This window comes from Lepisosteus oculatus, chromosome 22, assembly GCF_040954835.1.
Source record: "Lepisosteus oculatus isolate fLepOcu1 chromosome 22, fLepOcu1.hap2, whole genome shotgun sequence".
NCBI lineage: Eukaryota > Metazoa > Chordata > Actinopteri > Semionotiformes > Lepisosteidae > Lepisosteus > Lepisosteus oculatus.
The window spans coordinates 3,974,082-3,989,196 of record NC_090717.1 but is presented as its reverse complement, the minus strand read 5'-3'; the positions used below and the strand labels follow the sequence as shown (position 1 = coordinate 3,989,196).

Genomic DNA, 15,115 nt, shown 5'->3' with positions numbered 1-15,115 from the left:
TAAAATATCCCTTAAATGTTGTATATTAAAACTGCAAATTAAAGCCATGATTAAGAGCAGACCAAAAGTAGGGACAGAAATGTCTATGATATCCACTACAAGAAAATGGCACTTATGTGACAGTGGATGGCTCCACAGGAAAGTCTGGGCATAAACTAGTCCAGCTGGAATCGGCTTTAAAAGCATTATAGCAATAAAAACATTGTTAATGTTATTATAGGGTATGGTTAGACACCGTTTTGTTCAAGTGCAAATACTATTGTGGTTATGGTGAACGGCAAGTGTTAGGGAAGGCCAGAAAAGTAGCTCTGATGCCTGAAAAAATGTGCCTGATGCCTGTACTTCCTACAGTACATAAAACCACCTGTTATATGAAAGCTTTAAATCACATCACAGAAAAGTACAACAGGCACTATGCAAGATAAAACTGTAACAACTGTTTTGATTCATGCCAATATCTTGATTTATGATTCTATTCAATAAGCTTCAAAGCTGATGTGCAGTTCTGTTCTATTACACTGACTTGTACATTTATAAAAAATGAATACAATTAAAATCAAATTACAGATCCCCTCAGAAAATCCCCCCAAAACTATTATAAACATGAGCCTACATTTAATGGCTCCTTTGACTGATTTTGATTGAAGTATTCTGTAATCTTTCTCCTGTATCTTAATACCCCCCACCACAAACAACATTAAGATAATGTTTTCACTGATGTCTCTTCATGCCTTGCACTTTGCACAAATGTTGAGTCTCTCAATCCCAATAACCCATCTCAATTATGTTGATCCTGGCTGGTACAATGGCACCATTAGTGACATACTGTATGCAATGTGCCTCAATTTTGTATCTTAATCCGAGCTTTGTTTAACTGCTAGTTTTACACATGCAAACTTTCAAACTTATTAAAAACTCTATGAAGCGCAAAGTATGACTTTCTTCTTAAATATATATATATATGTACATTGAAAACATAAAAATATGTTAAATAAAGCAAAAATTAAAATGTTTAATGTACTGCAGGTATCTGCTGTTCCCTTTTGGCTACATTCAAATATTAACCAGCGAAATATGAGATAACTGAATACAGATGCATTCAATTTAATATAATTTTTAAGCTTTTGTCTATAGATGTACAGTATTTCCAAGCACTCATGTGATGTATATTCAGTGCCCTTCAGCTTTTTTCTTGCTTTTTTGGCTGCATAGTGATGCAGACGTACACTTAGAAGTTCACACACTTGAACATACAAATGCGTTCGGTACAATTATTTAGCCATGGAAACCTCATCATGTTTAGCACTGTGTAACTAATTAAACAGATCTCCATGCGTCTGGGTGATCTACAGTATGCTAATTTTCCTGCACATCAGCCATAACTACACTTGCACCAATATAAACGTATTATTAAGTTTTGTAAGAGACTACTGAGTCACTGTATCCCCAGAGAATTCATGAGGATCTCTTTACTTTAACACTTTATTTAAAATTGATGTTGTCATCGGTTATGTCAAGAGCCATATGGATGTTTGTTTTGTCAATGTTAACATACTTTGGCATTTCATTAAAGATTTATTCTTGTTCCATATGGGCTGCGGCAGAGCAAGGCAGTCACAAGGCTCAGGATGCATGTCAGTGCTCTACAGCAAAGAGCAAATGAATGTGTCATGAGACAGGCATCAAATAAAACTGAGAGAATAGAAATCATAATGTAAATAATAAAGTAATAATGCTCTGACACAGACACAGTGGCTGCACAACAGCACAAATCTGAAATGCCAGACTTCCACTGTCCTTATTTTTATAATATATATGAAATAAAAGCAGAAACAACTTAAGCCCAATTAATATAGTACTGTTTGCTGAGTACAGTAACTGTATAGGATACAGTGCAAGTCTGTATAATAATATAGACTAATACACACAAATAGCATGTAAATAGCATCAAAATGCTATACAATATACATCATGTTTGCATGTGCCTAATAGGGTCCAGCTACTCATTTCTTCTTCTTACTGAAGAGCACTGAACTTATCCTGTGCTTTCAATCTCAGCCCTGATCCCCTTCATAACTAATTAGCCAATGTAATGGACAGGATGTGGAAAAACATCCGGAAGCTTAATGATTGTCCCAAACCAAGCACACTTCTTGTCTCTTGGTGCACGTTACTGAAGACACTCAAGATTAGGTACCACCTTGGCCAAACCTGCACCAGGCACATCTCGCAATTCACTGGTTTACATCTAGGCAAACCCTCGTACAAACATCTTAAATTTGTAACCCATTATAATTTCGCCATCAAAGAAACAATATGAAAACACACACACACACACACACACACAAAGGACTAAACATGTCTGCTGGAAAGACATACGTTTGCAAGGCTCCGTTTTACAAAAGAGAAAAAGGCCACATATGAGGCTCAGACCCTTTTGCGCTATAAAATGTTAACAGCTGCAATTTCTGTGGTCTTCTGGCATTTGCCTGCTGTCACTGAAGACCTACTTCATCCTTACCCTTAATCTTCAGCCTGTACGTGCACACATTAATGCGAGATGGCCTGTAATTATTTTTCAAAGATCTGTCGTCTCAGAAAACAAAGATGTCTCTGTTTTCATTGCACTCTTTCTGCAGGAGGACTTTTGCAAGCATGAGTTGTAATTAAAAACAGAAAGATCTTATAACTAAAGGCAGATTCAGTGTATGGGTCCTATAAATCTAAACTACCAATTCTTCTGGGACTTTGTCACTAAAAATGACAGGTTCCCCAAGGGTTTACAATAGAATGTTAGACAAAGCCAAAGTTTCAAAACATGGAAAGACATTCTTTTTCTAATATTTTCAGCAGACCCGACAGGTTACTACAAGGACCAAAAACAGCATCTGAATGTCTTAATACCTCAAAGAGGTTTAGGGATTTGTGGACAGTGAGATTATGATGAGAAAAGCTCAAGAAGCACAACCTTCACAATTGTCTAATTTATCCAGCTGTTGGTCTGTACTCTGCAAATAAATTCTGCAAATATGCAATTAAGAATACAGATGTGTACAGGCACACAATCTGTGTGCACTAAATCATATAGGCGACTACACTTGGAAGGAAAAAAAGAATCAATGATAAAGTGACTGAGATGCTTTGCTTCTGCTTAATTTCAGGCAAGAGGTCCTATATGTTCTTTCACAAATACAGTCCTTACAAAGGTTAGTGTAAAAAATATGCCATCAACAGAGGAGAAAAACAAAATACTCATTAAAAAAGATAGGCATTACAAGATGTAAGATTCTTAATTTGATCATTTTATTTACAGAACTGTAATATATTATTCTAAGATTTATTTTCCCATTTAAAGTGCACTGTGATCTAAGGGTATAAATCACACCAGTGATTTAATGCAAATTAAATCACACATAATTCTGAGTGCTAACATTGCACTGAAAATCTGATTAGAATACGGTGAACTCAACATCAGATAACGCAGTCTACAACCAAGGGTGCCAAAAAAACACTATGATAACAAAAATAAAAGGAATACAAAATGAGCAGTTGCTCTTCTGCATTTCAGCATGAAAGCACAACTACCTAAGGATTCCCAAACAGCATGCACCACTAGCTATCTTGGTCCTGCTACAATTATTTGTCATATTTTACTGTCAGCTCTGATTTTCTCGCATGCACTTGACAAAATGTGTTCATTCCACTGGAGTGGGTGCGCAGCAGTGAAAGAGGACAGGCTGCCAAAAAAACGTGGTCTTAAATGTGCTTTTACGAAAAGAGAAAATCTCTCCGGGTTGAGAAAATTTATCACTCTTCACACCCCTCGACAGAGAGTTTCAAAGTGACTTTCACTGGAGATAAGAAAAGAGTCCATTTAATTAGGTAGCCGTCCTTTGACATTTTGGCTCAGACACAAAGTCCAGAAAATCTGCAGCAACCAGTAGCTGAATGACTAGGTGCTAGCCGTGAGACTGCTTACAGTCTGATTTTGCTTGCTTTGCTGTAATTTCATATCAGCAATACACAGAACTAGCATTAGGTCTAGATTTATGAGGTTAGGATTAAATTAGATGCATGTAAATATGAAACAATCACTCTTGCACTTTGGAAGTGTCATGCAAAAAATATGATCTGCGAGCAATAACCTTCACACTGTGTCTCAGAAGATGTTTTTCCTGAGCTATTTTTTTTAATCATAATCTGAAAAGCAAGAAGGATTCACTGAAGAGCAGCGTCTTGCCTTTGCTGCTATGACTTGTGATGACTGCTGGGAAGCATTTGGTCTGTTTATGATGAAATTCCTCTGTAAACACAATGTTATTGTGCCACTGACCATGTTTACAAGTGAATAAGCATTGGTTTGTTCTTGTTAAGTAACTGATGTGAAAAATTTCAGTTTAGCCCGTTTTTCTAAGGAAAGTGGGCTGTGATATTTTCTTCCTGGCAACATGAATAGAACCAAGGCAATAACCTAATGCTATGTATAGAAATCTCAAGTATATTTTAATCAAGTATCAAGTATATTTAAGACAATAAACAGGGAATAGATATTATCAACATAATTGAGAAAGATTGTTTTTTTTTCCTTTAATTAAGGAAATGTGCCTTACAAGTTCTCTGACAAGAGCAAGAAAAACACTTTCTCATAGTCTCTTTCTGGAATGTTTGTCACCATGAATACTGTACATGCATCCCCTGACATGTCAGTGATGGTTGTGTGTCTTTCCTCTGTTATTTACTCAAAAGTGTATCAGCCGAACAATAAACTGCCTTGTTACTTTCCTATAGTGAATATAAAGGCATGCAACTAAAGCCTTAGCGAGTTTAATATTCTCAGCTGCTCTAAGAAGCAAGAAAAAACAGTGTTAGTGAGAATTGTTCATTTCTAGTTCTTTAGAAAGTCAGAATGCATGTTAAACTATGGCTCCCATTGTAGATGCTGGGATTTTTTAATTTCTTTGTACCTCAGGAGACTTAGCTCTTTGATTACAGAAAATGCTGGATTCTTGTGATCTTTGAGATCTTCAAGCTTAAACCAATTAAAAGTAACATCTGGAAAAGTATTTGCTGAGTGCATCTGCAATAAAAAAGAGAAATATAGGGCCTCTTGGTACAAACATGATACATAAACAGTCATTGTTTTTGGTTCTCATTTTTCAAAAGAAAAGTCAGAGCATTCTGGGACACTTTGAACAGAGAGGTTTACAAGACTTGGTTTGTGGGACTTTCTTCCTGGAGAATGTAATGCAAAAGCCGCTTTTGTCAAAAATTACAGCCATCTCTAATCAGATGAATAGGAAGTCTTTCTCTAAAACAACTGCTCCCACTCTGAATGTCTAGGCAGTTACTGCTGCAAAAGAAAATAAGTAACTTCATTTTAACAAACCCTGAACTTTGCAATCTGGGACATTCATCTTGGAAATTACTACTTGAAGATTGCGCCCAATACTTTCATACTTGTTTTTCAACCCACTGGATCAGTTTGCTAGGAATCTGATTCAACAAAAAACAATGGTACTATTTCTGGTTGGGGAAGTAGCCTTTTTCTTGAGGTGAGCTCTGCCAACTGTCTATTGTACAGTATGTTCTCAAAAAGCAATTCTCTCTTTAACCAGTCAACATCAGATTAACTTTAAAAAACAAAATACAGACAAATACTGTAGACACCCCAAAACACCATTAACTTTTCTTTCCAAATGTTACACTTCTGTTGACTGAAACACATAGGAAATGAGGGCTGATGACAAATAAGTGTCTTCTGATTCCAGACACTCATTCAAAAGTTGAATTTTACCCATGATATTTCTCTGGGCTGACTGCCTGGCCACTTGATTGGTACGAAATTGCCACTGTGGCGGAGTCAGTGATAAAAATACCAGATACTGTGGCTTCCCTAACTTAATGGAGTGCATTAGGCAATACACAGTTCACTTGTTGCCATTACAGACTGGTAACAGAACTAAGACATCCCACCCCTCAACACAATCTCCTATTTCCAACAAGATGAGCCTAGTGTGGAGCACTATGAGAATAACTTATTTTAGTTATTTATTTGCCTAAGAACACTGGATGAAAAAAACTAACAATGAGAAAGGGCTACTCAGTCTGTGATTGCTATTTTTCTGCTAAATTATTCTATCATGGCATCAAGTCTTGACTTGAAAGCTCCCATTTTCTTGACCTGCAAAACATGCCCTGGGACTCCATTCCATGCATTGACAACACTGTATCAGTCAAAGAGCATTTTCTGGTATTAGTGCAAACTTACCTCTAACACGTTCTCAGCTACCCATGTTATGTTCACTGAACTTAACCTGAAATTCCTACTTGACTCTGTTGCCTTTAAAAGTCTAAAGATGTCAGTCAAGTCTCTTCTCCATTCAGTGATTAATTGTTAATAATTAATGTCATTTTGGTCATTAATTTGAAATGAATTTAGACAGACACCCTCATGAAATAAGGACTTCAGGAGTTCTTTCTCCAGAAGTGGTGTTATAGCAACACTGTCCTCAATTACAGAACTGCACTTAACTCGATTACTTGTAATTATTTAATTACTTCTTTCTCTTCCGTGACAGTAATGAGGACTGAATGATGGGACAGTCCTAGAACTGGGTTCCAAAGCAAATTGTTCTCATGGAACAATAACAAAAACATGCTACCATTCGGTAGCTTATCTTTTTATTCAGTCATTTATTGCACACCCTGGCCACTGGACAAACAGACATGACATGTACAGTAAGACTTTAACTGAATACATGATTTCTCTTAATTGCTATGCTTTATCTCCCCTTATCATGGTTGCAGCCTGATCAGTCATTAACTAGAAATGATTTGTTATAATGAATTAAAAAATTAAATTTCCTGAATTTAAGGACTTAGGTGATTAATTTGCCTTTAGGTTAATAAAAGATTCAATTATAATTTTTCATCTGGAGGCAAATCCAAATTCTTGGCTGCTGCAGCATAGACAACATAAGAACATATTAGCACCAAGGAGCAGTAGAACTAATAAAATAAATGGCATTATAATTCCCTGCCAAGTTCCACCAAATCTTACAAGAGACTTGTTGACATAATTAATTTCATATCCACCTACCAATTACAAGTGCCTTTAAAATACAAAAAAGGAATTCATATTAGATTATGTCCCGCACCAGCAATTTAATGATTACATTCAACTAAGTAATATTTAGAGCGCAATAAATGCTAAGAGACAAAAGGAAGTCATTTGGCATATCTAGCTTGTTTGGTTGTTAGTGGCTTTATTGATCTGACAGTCTCAATTCAACCATTTCTCCAAACACAGGATGCCTTCATCAATGTGGCAGAGAAGCTAAATCCAATAAAAAAGAATCACTTTTTATTAGTAATCTAATTCTAACTACTAGATACAAACAGTAAACAGTAAAAAGTAACTTAACTGCACATTTATGAATGGCTGAATAGTAATGGAATTTTCAATTGTTAGGAAGAGTAATGCTTCAGATGTCAAATGCAGTTACTTGCCAGCACATTTTTAAGCAGAAAAGGCAGCACAGAACGTGAATTTAATAGCAAATAATAGCAAAATCTTACAAAAATGTGGTGGACTTATTGCACACTTGCGTTACTTTACAATAGGCTTTTAAAAACTGCAAAACACAATTTCAGTCAGAACTGAACTGGATACCACTTCACACTATAGATTTCTTACTTTGTGTTGCATGTTGGCCCATGTGAGAAACCGTATCTCTTTCCTAACTTAAAACATCCACATACAGTCATCAATGTGAGTTTGTGTTACTGTATGTACTGCAGAAAATTTGAATATTCTGCTCTAAAGCAAAACAGGAACATGACTTGCTTCCCTGCAATTCTATTATGCAACAAACAATTTTAATAAAAATAAATATTCACGTGAAAATAGACAATAACAAACACAACCGTTTCATTCTAAATTTGTAGAAGCTTAAGATTTCCCCCCCCAACATTAAAAAAACAGAATGCCGTAGCTTTAAATACATTGTTAATACATAGGTACAGATGGCAGCAGTTAGGCAGTGCCCAGATGGTGAAACCTCTAATTTGAATCAAAGGCTATAATTAAGAAACAAAAAATTAAAAAGCATAGCATGAGGATTTGCTTTTTAAACATGAAACACAACACAAATTACAGCAAGAGAAGTTTGGTTTATGTGGTCGTTATTAAATATTTAAATGAACAATTTCTTTCTTCTCTAAATAAGCTTCATTTTAAAAAGAAATTCATTTCCATATGTGCAATTTGGAAAGGCTATATCCTGCAGAGCTTTCTGTGTCTTGCGTCTCAACAATAGGTTTACTGAAGATGACTTCTCGTATGTCAGTTCGTGTGGAACGACTGGTTTCTCATCAAAGGTTTGAATACGTACTAATTTTGTTCATTTCCCTGTCTGGTGTCAATAATTTACAGTAGGGCTGTACTTAGCTAGTGTCTTGTTCTTAAAATTACTCAAGTACAAATTCCGATGACATCTGATTTTATTTGGCATACGCATGACATTCATCTAATTATTATCGTAATATAATGTATTTGGAAATAAAGGCGGACTGGACATTATAAATCGTGATTAAAAAAGTGTTTTTAATATTGCTGTAGAATACCACATGGAGTAGTCCTGGAATGAAAACCAACACACCTCCCTTCCAATTTTAAGGCCAAATAAACAGTGTTGCAGTATTTAGAAAATTATCATTACAGAACATCTGCCTCTCTTGTCTCTGTACAGTACTATGGAAGAGCAGCATTTTCAGATCAGTATACAGTATACACTTAAGATAGTATACAAAAGTATCGTGTTTTACATCTGCAGTTGCCTCAGTTGGTGTGTGAACTGCACATCAGATGTACAAGTACATTTTGAAGTGCTTCTGTCACCCCTTTTGACAACATTTCCATCGCCAAAAGAGAAGCAAAATTAAAAATTTGACGCATTAATTCAACGTGAAAATGAAGACCCAAGCATATTTTAGCTTTAAGCATACATTAATCGCGTTTCAACCCCTCAATCCATTTTCAGTCTGCCAGTCTTAGCGAGGGTCGCGGTAGAAGTTCAATATTAATAAAATGACCATCAGTCACTCGTCGCTTTGATATGACAATACTAGACCAAGGCGTGATAAATGTTGACACTTCTCGCCACTCAGCTACAATTGTGTTACAAAATAACGTCAGTTGTCATTTACAAATTAACAGGAAGACGATAATGCATGCTTGAAAAAGTTTGTTTTGTTTAATTTTAACTCTGCAGTCCGGAGGATTAAATTGACCGTTCACGCTAATAAAACTCCCCGGTAGCTAGCGTCCGGAAAGAAGTTACAAACTTACCCGTTTCAAACTGAGCAGAAGTTGGGAGAAATCCAGCCAAAAGGATTGCAACTGTCAACGATCCCATCGCTCAACTTGAGAAGAGAGGACAGACGAGGTGCTCTTTCGTGGAGTCTGAGAAAGGAAGAGTCGCAGGTGACTTGTTTCGGACACAGCACGTCTCCGATCTGAAAAGTCAAGTCGCGAATGGTTTAAGTTAAAGCCAGCCCGGACCGCGTCTGATCCCCCAGCTACAAGGCAGATCCGAACCACACAGACAAGAGATAGTAGAAAGCAGGGATCCTATTTCTAATCATGTGACAGGAAATCGGGGCCACAGCTTCAACCTGCAAGATTGGGCATAGAGCGAGCGGTTTGCTGGCTGGTGGTATTAGCAGCGGGTTAGAGCTGGCTGTCAACAGCGAACTGCAGTTTTAGTGCTTGTGCGCAAGCAGTATCCGAATGGCTAAAATACCAGTTAACTTAAGCATCGCCGTAAAAAGGACTGTCAGTCTGGGGAAACCAGGAATTTCCGCTGAGACCGCGTTTGTTAATGTTTAAATGGAAGCGTATTGAATAACCTAAAGAACCAGTGTCTTTATCGCGTTTTAATAGTATGTTTCTAATTGATTCAGGAATAGATTTTCCTTCCCTTTTTAATATGTGGATTGCTTTTATATTCTTGTTAAAAAGCCAAGTCGCGACTCTCGTATGATTTAGCTAATCCCAGCAGCCCAAAACATTTTCTTTCACTGAAAACAACCCTGGGCAGCTTGTCTGCACTTGATAGCATTCAGTCCCTTGTTCACAAAATTGTGCAAACGGGATGCCTATGGACTGTTATAACAAGGCGTGAAAAGTAATTAATTCGCTTTCGAGATTCTAGTGTAGAGTGATTGAGGTACGTAGGAAGGTAGGGAAACGGATACAATTAGCTCCCGTATCTACTGTATGTATTGAAGGTATGTGTTGTTGTAGTTGTTTCTACACTAACACCCAGGCAAATTAAAAATGTATCATATCCTTTATTATCCAGGCTGCTTACTAATGAACCTGTCTTAAGGGTCATAAGAACTCTGGACCTTGACCTAAATAGGAAAACCAATGGCCCAAACCATTCGATTGCATACCTATCTATCACACTAAATGTAATCTACACTTGGATTTGTGAATTCACAACACTGAATTTTATTGTTTTTTTTTAAGTTTAACCGGTGAATTATTGCTTTTCCATGTAATTGCCTCAGCGCCTGAGGAAAAGTGAATAGGGTGATCAATTGAAGGGGCTGCTCGTAAGGAGGATATTGTAGTGTTCAGATTTCAAAGCCTTCTTTGCAGAACAGGATAATTGAAGGACAATTATCATTGTGCTTCAGATGGGCAGAATCCCATCATGAGCTGAACTATCAAAGCTTTTTTCGTGAAAAAAATATACTCAGATCAGAAGATAATTACGCGTATGTCTATGGGATTGTAAGGATTATACTTAAATTAATAATGTAATACTGAAGTGAAATGCAAATAAAAAAATAATTACTCAGTGGTATACAAGTTATCTACCCTTATGCTTTAGAAATGCTCAGAAATATGTTCAGGCACAGAAATGAGACATCGTTTTCTTTTCATTTCTTTATATTTTAAAGCTCAAATCTTGAGCAGTATTAGCATTATTTGAACCATATTTCAATGAATTCCATTCAAGTATGCTATACGTATCCCTCTTGTGGACATTGTTTGTATTACAAGTGTAATTGAACTGAGGGTATGAAAATTGAATTTTTAATCAGTAGAGTAGTGGAGATTAAATATAGCTGATTAATAGAAGAATTTAGCAGAGCTTGAAATACGTTTTTTCCATAACCACAGAAGCAGTAAAATAATAAAAAAATTAAGAAACTTGGTGTTCAAATCAAGATTTGCATCATCTATTCATTATGATCAGAATCGTTATTGCAGTTAGTTTCAACTCTTAACCCTGAAAAGAAGAAAACATTAAAACAAATAGAATATTTCCACCCAGACTAATCATTATTTGGAGAATGGTCCTTGTGTATTAAAATAATTGGTATATAAACTAAATTAATAACATTTAAGGCATCTGAAATGCTTTCCTTTTTTAAAATTAATCTCCCTTACAATGCACTACATGGAAAACGACCCTGAGCAATTCATCTCTGTATGTACTAGTATGAATTTCTAGTAGAGCTGAAAAAAAAACGCATCCAGTTGCTTTCATGGAAAGGCATTTTATAGAGTACGTTACCTAGATTAATCATTGGCAACCAAGATACAGTGTCTTAGATCACTGTCTACTGTACATAATTTATCCATTCATTCAATTGAGTTTAAATTGAGAGCACTTCCATTGTCATTGACGTCTGAGACACTGATAGCCAGGGGCTTTTGTCTGGTGAAATTTGTTTCTTCTTATTGTCACTTCAGGTTCAGATGACTGCATGAACTGTCACTAGAAAAGGGATTTAACGTGTTAGGAAATTGCAGTAACATGGGATGAAATATTTTCCATATATTCCCACTGCTATTTCTGTACAGTATGTAACGTAACCATTTAGAGGAGAAAACAATATCATCTTTCATTCCATAAATAATATATTTAAGAAAGCGTACAAAGTCTTGGAAAATAATTATTGGTCAACCCTAGATGGAGACGCACAAAATTTGATGTTACATTTCACAGACCACAAACATGGGACAAGAAACAATAGTTAAAAACAACAACAAACAATTTGTACCATACTTTTTGTTTTTCACAGCAAAATTGGAGGGAATATCTTTTATTCTTTTGACATGATCTCACAGAACGATAACCATTTTTCGTTGAATTTGTGCAAGGATAAGACAGACATTTGAGAGAGACAGAGAAAATGCTTGCTTAGGAAATGAATATAAAGCTGTCTGACAAACGTGTCTGAACCTGTCTGCGTCAGTGGTTTATTGCGTTTATAGTGTCACCTCTCTTTTTCTAAATTCTCTTTTGTGTAACATGGCCAGGCCACTAACCAGCCCCAGCCGAATTGCTGTGCATTGACAACTGTTTTTCAGCTTGGCTTTCTTTGTCCAGTTATATGTGTTCTACATGGGTGCAATTCTTCATGTAACTCTGACGTCTGTGTTATGCATTTAAGCATTTTTTCCTTAAATTGCTAGTACACTTTCGTGTGCTATGGACTTTGAAACCCTTTTAACTTGCATTTACATTCAGTAATAAACTACAGATTTAATTGCAGCAGTTTGACCAGTAGATTAAAAACGGCCAAGTCTACATGCTACTGCGTCTTGGCCTTTTCCCGTAGAAATATTATATACCCACTTCAAAAATATGCTGTTCCTTAATCAGGTTTCACCTTCAATGGTATCTAATTGCCTCCGCATGCGGTCCGTTCTTTTTTTGACCCACTTCTTCGTGTTTATTTTGATATCCTCCATGCCATCTGGTCCGATCTGCCCCTGTTCATTTACTCAAGGGCAACATGTCAAAAGGAATAACAGGAGATGTACGCTTACTAAAGGATTATTGGAAGCATGACTTGAGGAAAAACAGAAAGCAATTATCTGCTTATTGAAAAAAAATGAGAAAAATGTTTTCACAGATTATTCTGGAGTGGGGAACGATGTTGGTGTTCAGTCTTCGTGTTCCAATAACAATAACATTGGCAGTACCTCGAATTCCATGCAGCCATTCCCTCTGCACGATTAGAGATGTTCATCAAGATGTTCAGCTATACTTTACAGAAATTTCTTTAGTGCCATCTAATATCAAATGTTACTTATTTCCCCCCATTTTGTACCCATGAGTAAATGTTAAATTTCAGGAAAATATTATTTTTGTAACAAAACATTACTGCTTAATTTCATGTGATGTATCAGCATTGTAAGCTGTACTACTGTGCTTGCTCCATTAGTGAGGTTTTGCGGTACAGGATAGACACAGCTGTGCTTCTCAATTAAACAACATTTGCTAACATGAGATGCACTGACCTTGTGTACAAGGTCAAAATCATTTCACCATTAGGAGCAAAGGCCTTTTCTGATGTTTCAAGTCTTATTAAACCTGGCATTTAATCATACTAATTCTTGACGTCTTGCAATGAATCAGCATGAGTCTGGTTCATACAGTACATCTGTTCATATGTAAAAAAAAGCTTCCACCATAAATCTGTCCCCACACATTTTCCATCCAGTTCCAGGTATGTTGTCTGATCTGGTCTATGCCTAAATTCATTTGAAGTTGTGAGTAGGAAATGACTGTGTTGACCCTCATCACAATTTTAGAGACTTCAGTCAAATTTCCCTGAAGCTTTCTTTGTTCCTGGCCAGGAAGGTTCACTCCTCTGAACCTGCATTTATAAATCATACCCTTTAGCCCTGGGATTAGTCAAATTGGTATTGCTCCTGGTCTCTAATTAGTGAATGTTGACACCCTTTGGAATGTTACATGTATCTTTATTGTAAACCAGCTTCCTTTTACTTTAAGGTTAGGCAAAGAGGTAATATAGAAACACTAAGGAGGGAAAAGACTGAAATTTGCAAACATCTGTGCATCTTGGGCAGGTGCAACATATCCCTCCTACCACAGACAAGTGAACCCCAAAGGCTTGCTTTTGGAAGTCTGTTGATGACCCAGAGGTAAAGCCATTGAGGTCTTATACACTAAATTATTATATCATGATGCCCCCTACAAATGACTGTCAAACTATTTTTACATTGTTGAACCTTCTTTGATGTGGGCGTGAACATTTATTTGTTTGTAAACTGGAACTGAAATAGAGTTATTAGGGGATACTCAGCTGCATTGTTTGGGATTATATCCACTGGTCTCTGTAAGCCTTATTGTCAAATCTGATTGGCAATGAGTTGATATGAACTCACAAGTCACTGGAGCAGAAGGTCAACACAGCTACATTCTTTTCTGTGTTTTCCAGATCCTTTTGTCAGGTCAGGTAATAAAGTATAAAATCGTGTTGCTCATTGTTACACAACTCTTATCTTTTGTTGTTGGCAAATAATTGTGGGAATGGATAATGTTTCCCCCAAGGATGCACAACGAACAGGAAAAAAACACACATCAGGTTATGAATGCACTTTGTTAAAAAGCATTGCTCTTCTGCACTGCACAGCATAAAAATCGCAGTCTGAAGGAAGTACCTTTCAACCTTCCAACCTTTATCCTAGCAAAAGTCTTGGCAATTATCATGGGAGCACAGATTTTAAGGCAAACCTGACAGTACATGACTCCTCTCACTATTAAGCCCATCCATAATACAGTAGTACCATGAAGAGTAGGGCAGTTTAGAATAGCCAATCAATCCTACTCTTTGTGGGTTTGGGTGTAACAGTAGGTGGAAATCGGAAAACACCTGGCTAAAAAATGGAGAACATCCCAAGTCTTTACAGACAGATACCCAAGGCTTAAATTGAGCCCTGAACCCCTTGAGCTGTGAGGCAGCAGGACTACTGACCTTAATACCATTCAGCCCAAGGATAATTCTTCAACAAATGCTAACAATTTTATTCGGTGCTTTGCCCTGCTGATGTCATTCTATGATGTCTTTACAAAAATATAACATTTCCTAGAAATATTTAAATAAAATAGTCTATAAACAAAATCGAATTCAATTGAAATTAATATAATGAAATGATTTCCCCAAAACTGGCTTTCAATAATAAAGTTCATGAAGTTCATGATTTAACCTTACAATTCAAATAGTCTTTTGATAGTAATGGAAAGGAAAGAAGTGGCAGTTATTCAACAAAGACAAACAAGTA

The 15,115-nt window shown here is 36.5% G+C and overlaps 1 protein-coding gene across 1 annotated transcript in view; it reads right to left on the bottom strand.

Annotated features, from left to right (window-relative positions):
• Positions 1 to 9,754, bottom strand: part of kremen1 (kringle containing transmembrane protein 1) — a 53,133-nt gene extending 43,379 nt beyond the window's left edge. The window contains exon 1 of the mRNA XM_015366435.2: positions 9,350 to 9,754. Coding sequence (XP_015221921.1) covers positions 9,350 to 9,416 — 67 coding nt within the window. The 5' untranslated portion in view covers positions 9,417 to 9,754. The remainder of the gene's footprint in view (positions 1 to 9,349) is intronic.
• Between the last annotated feature and the right edge of the window lie 5,361 nt (positions 9,755 to 15,115).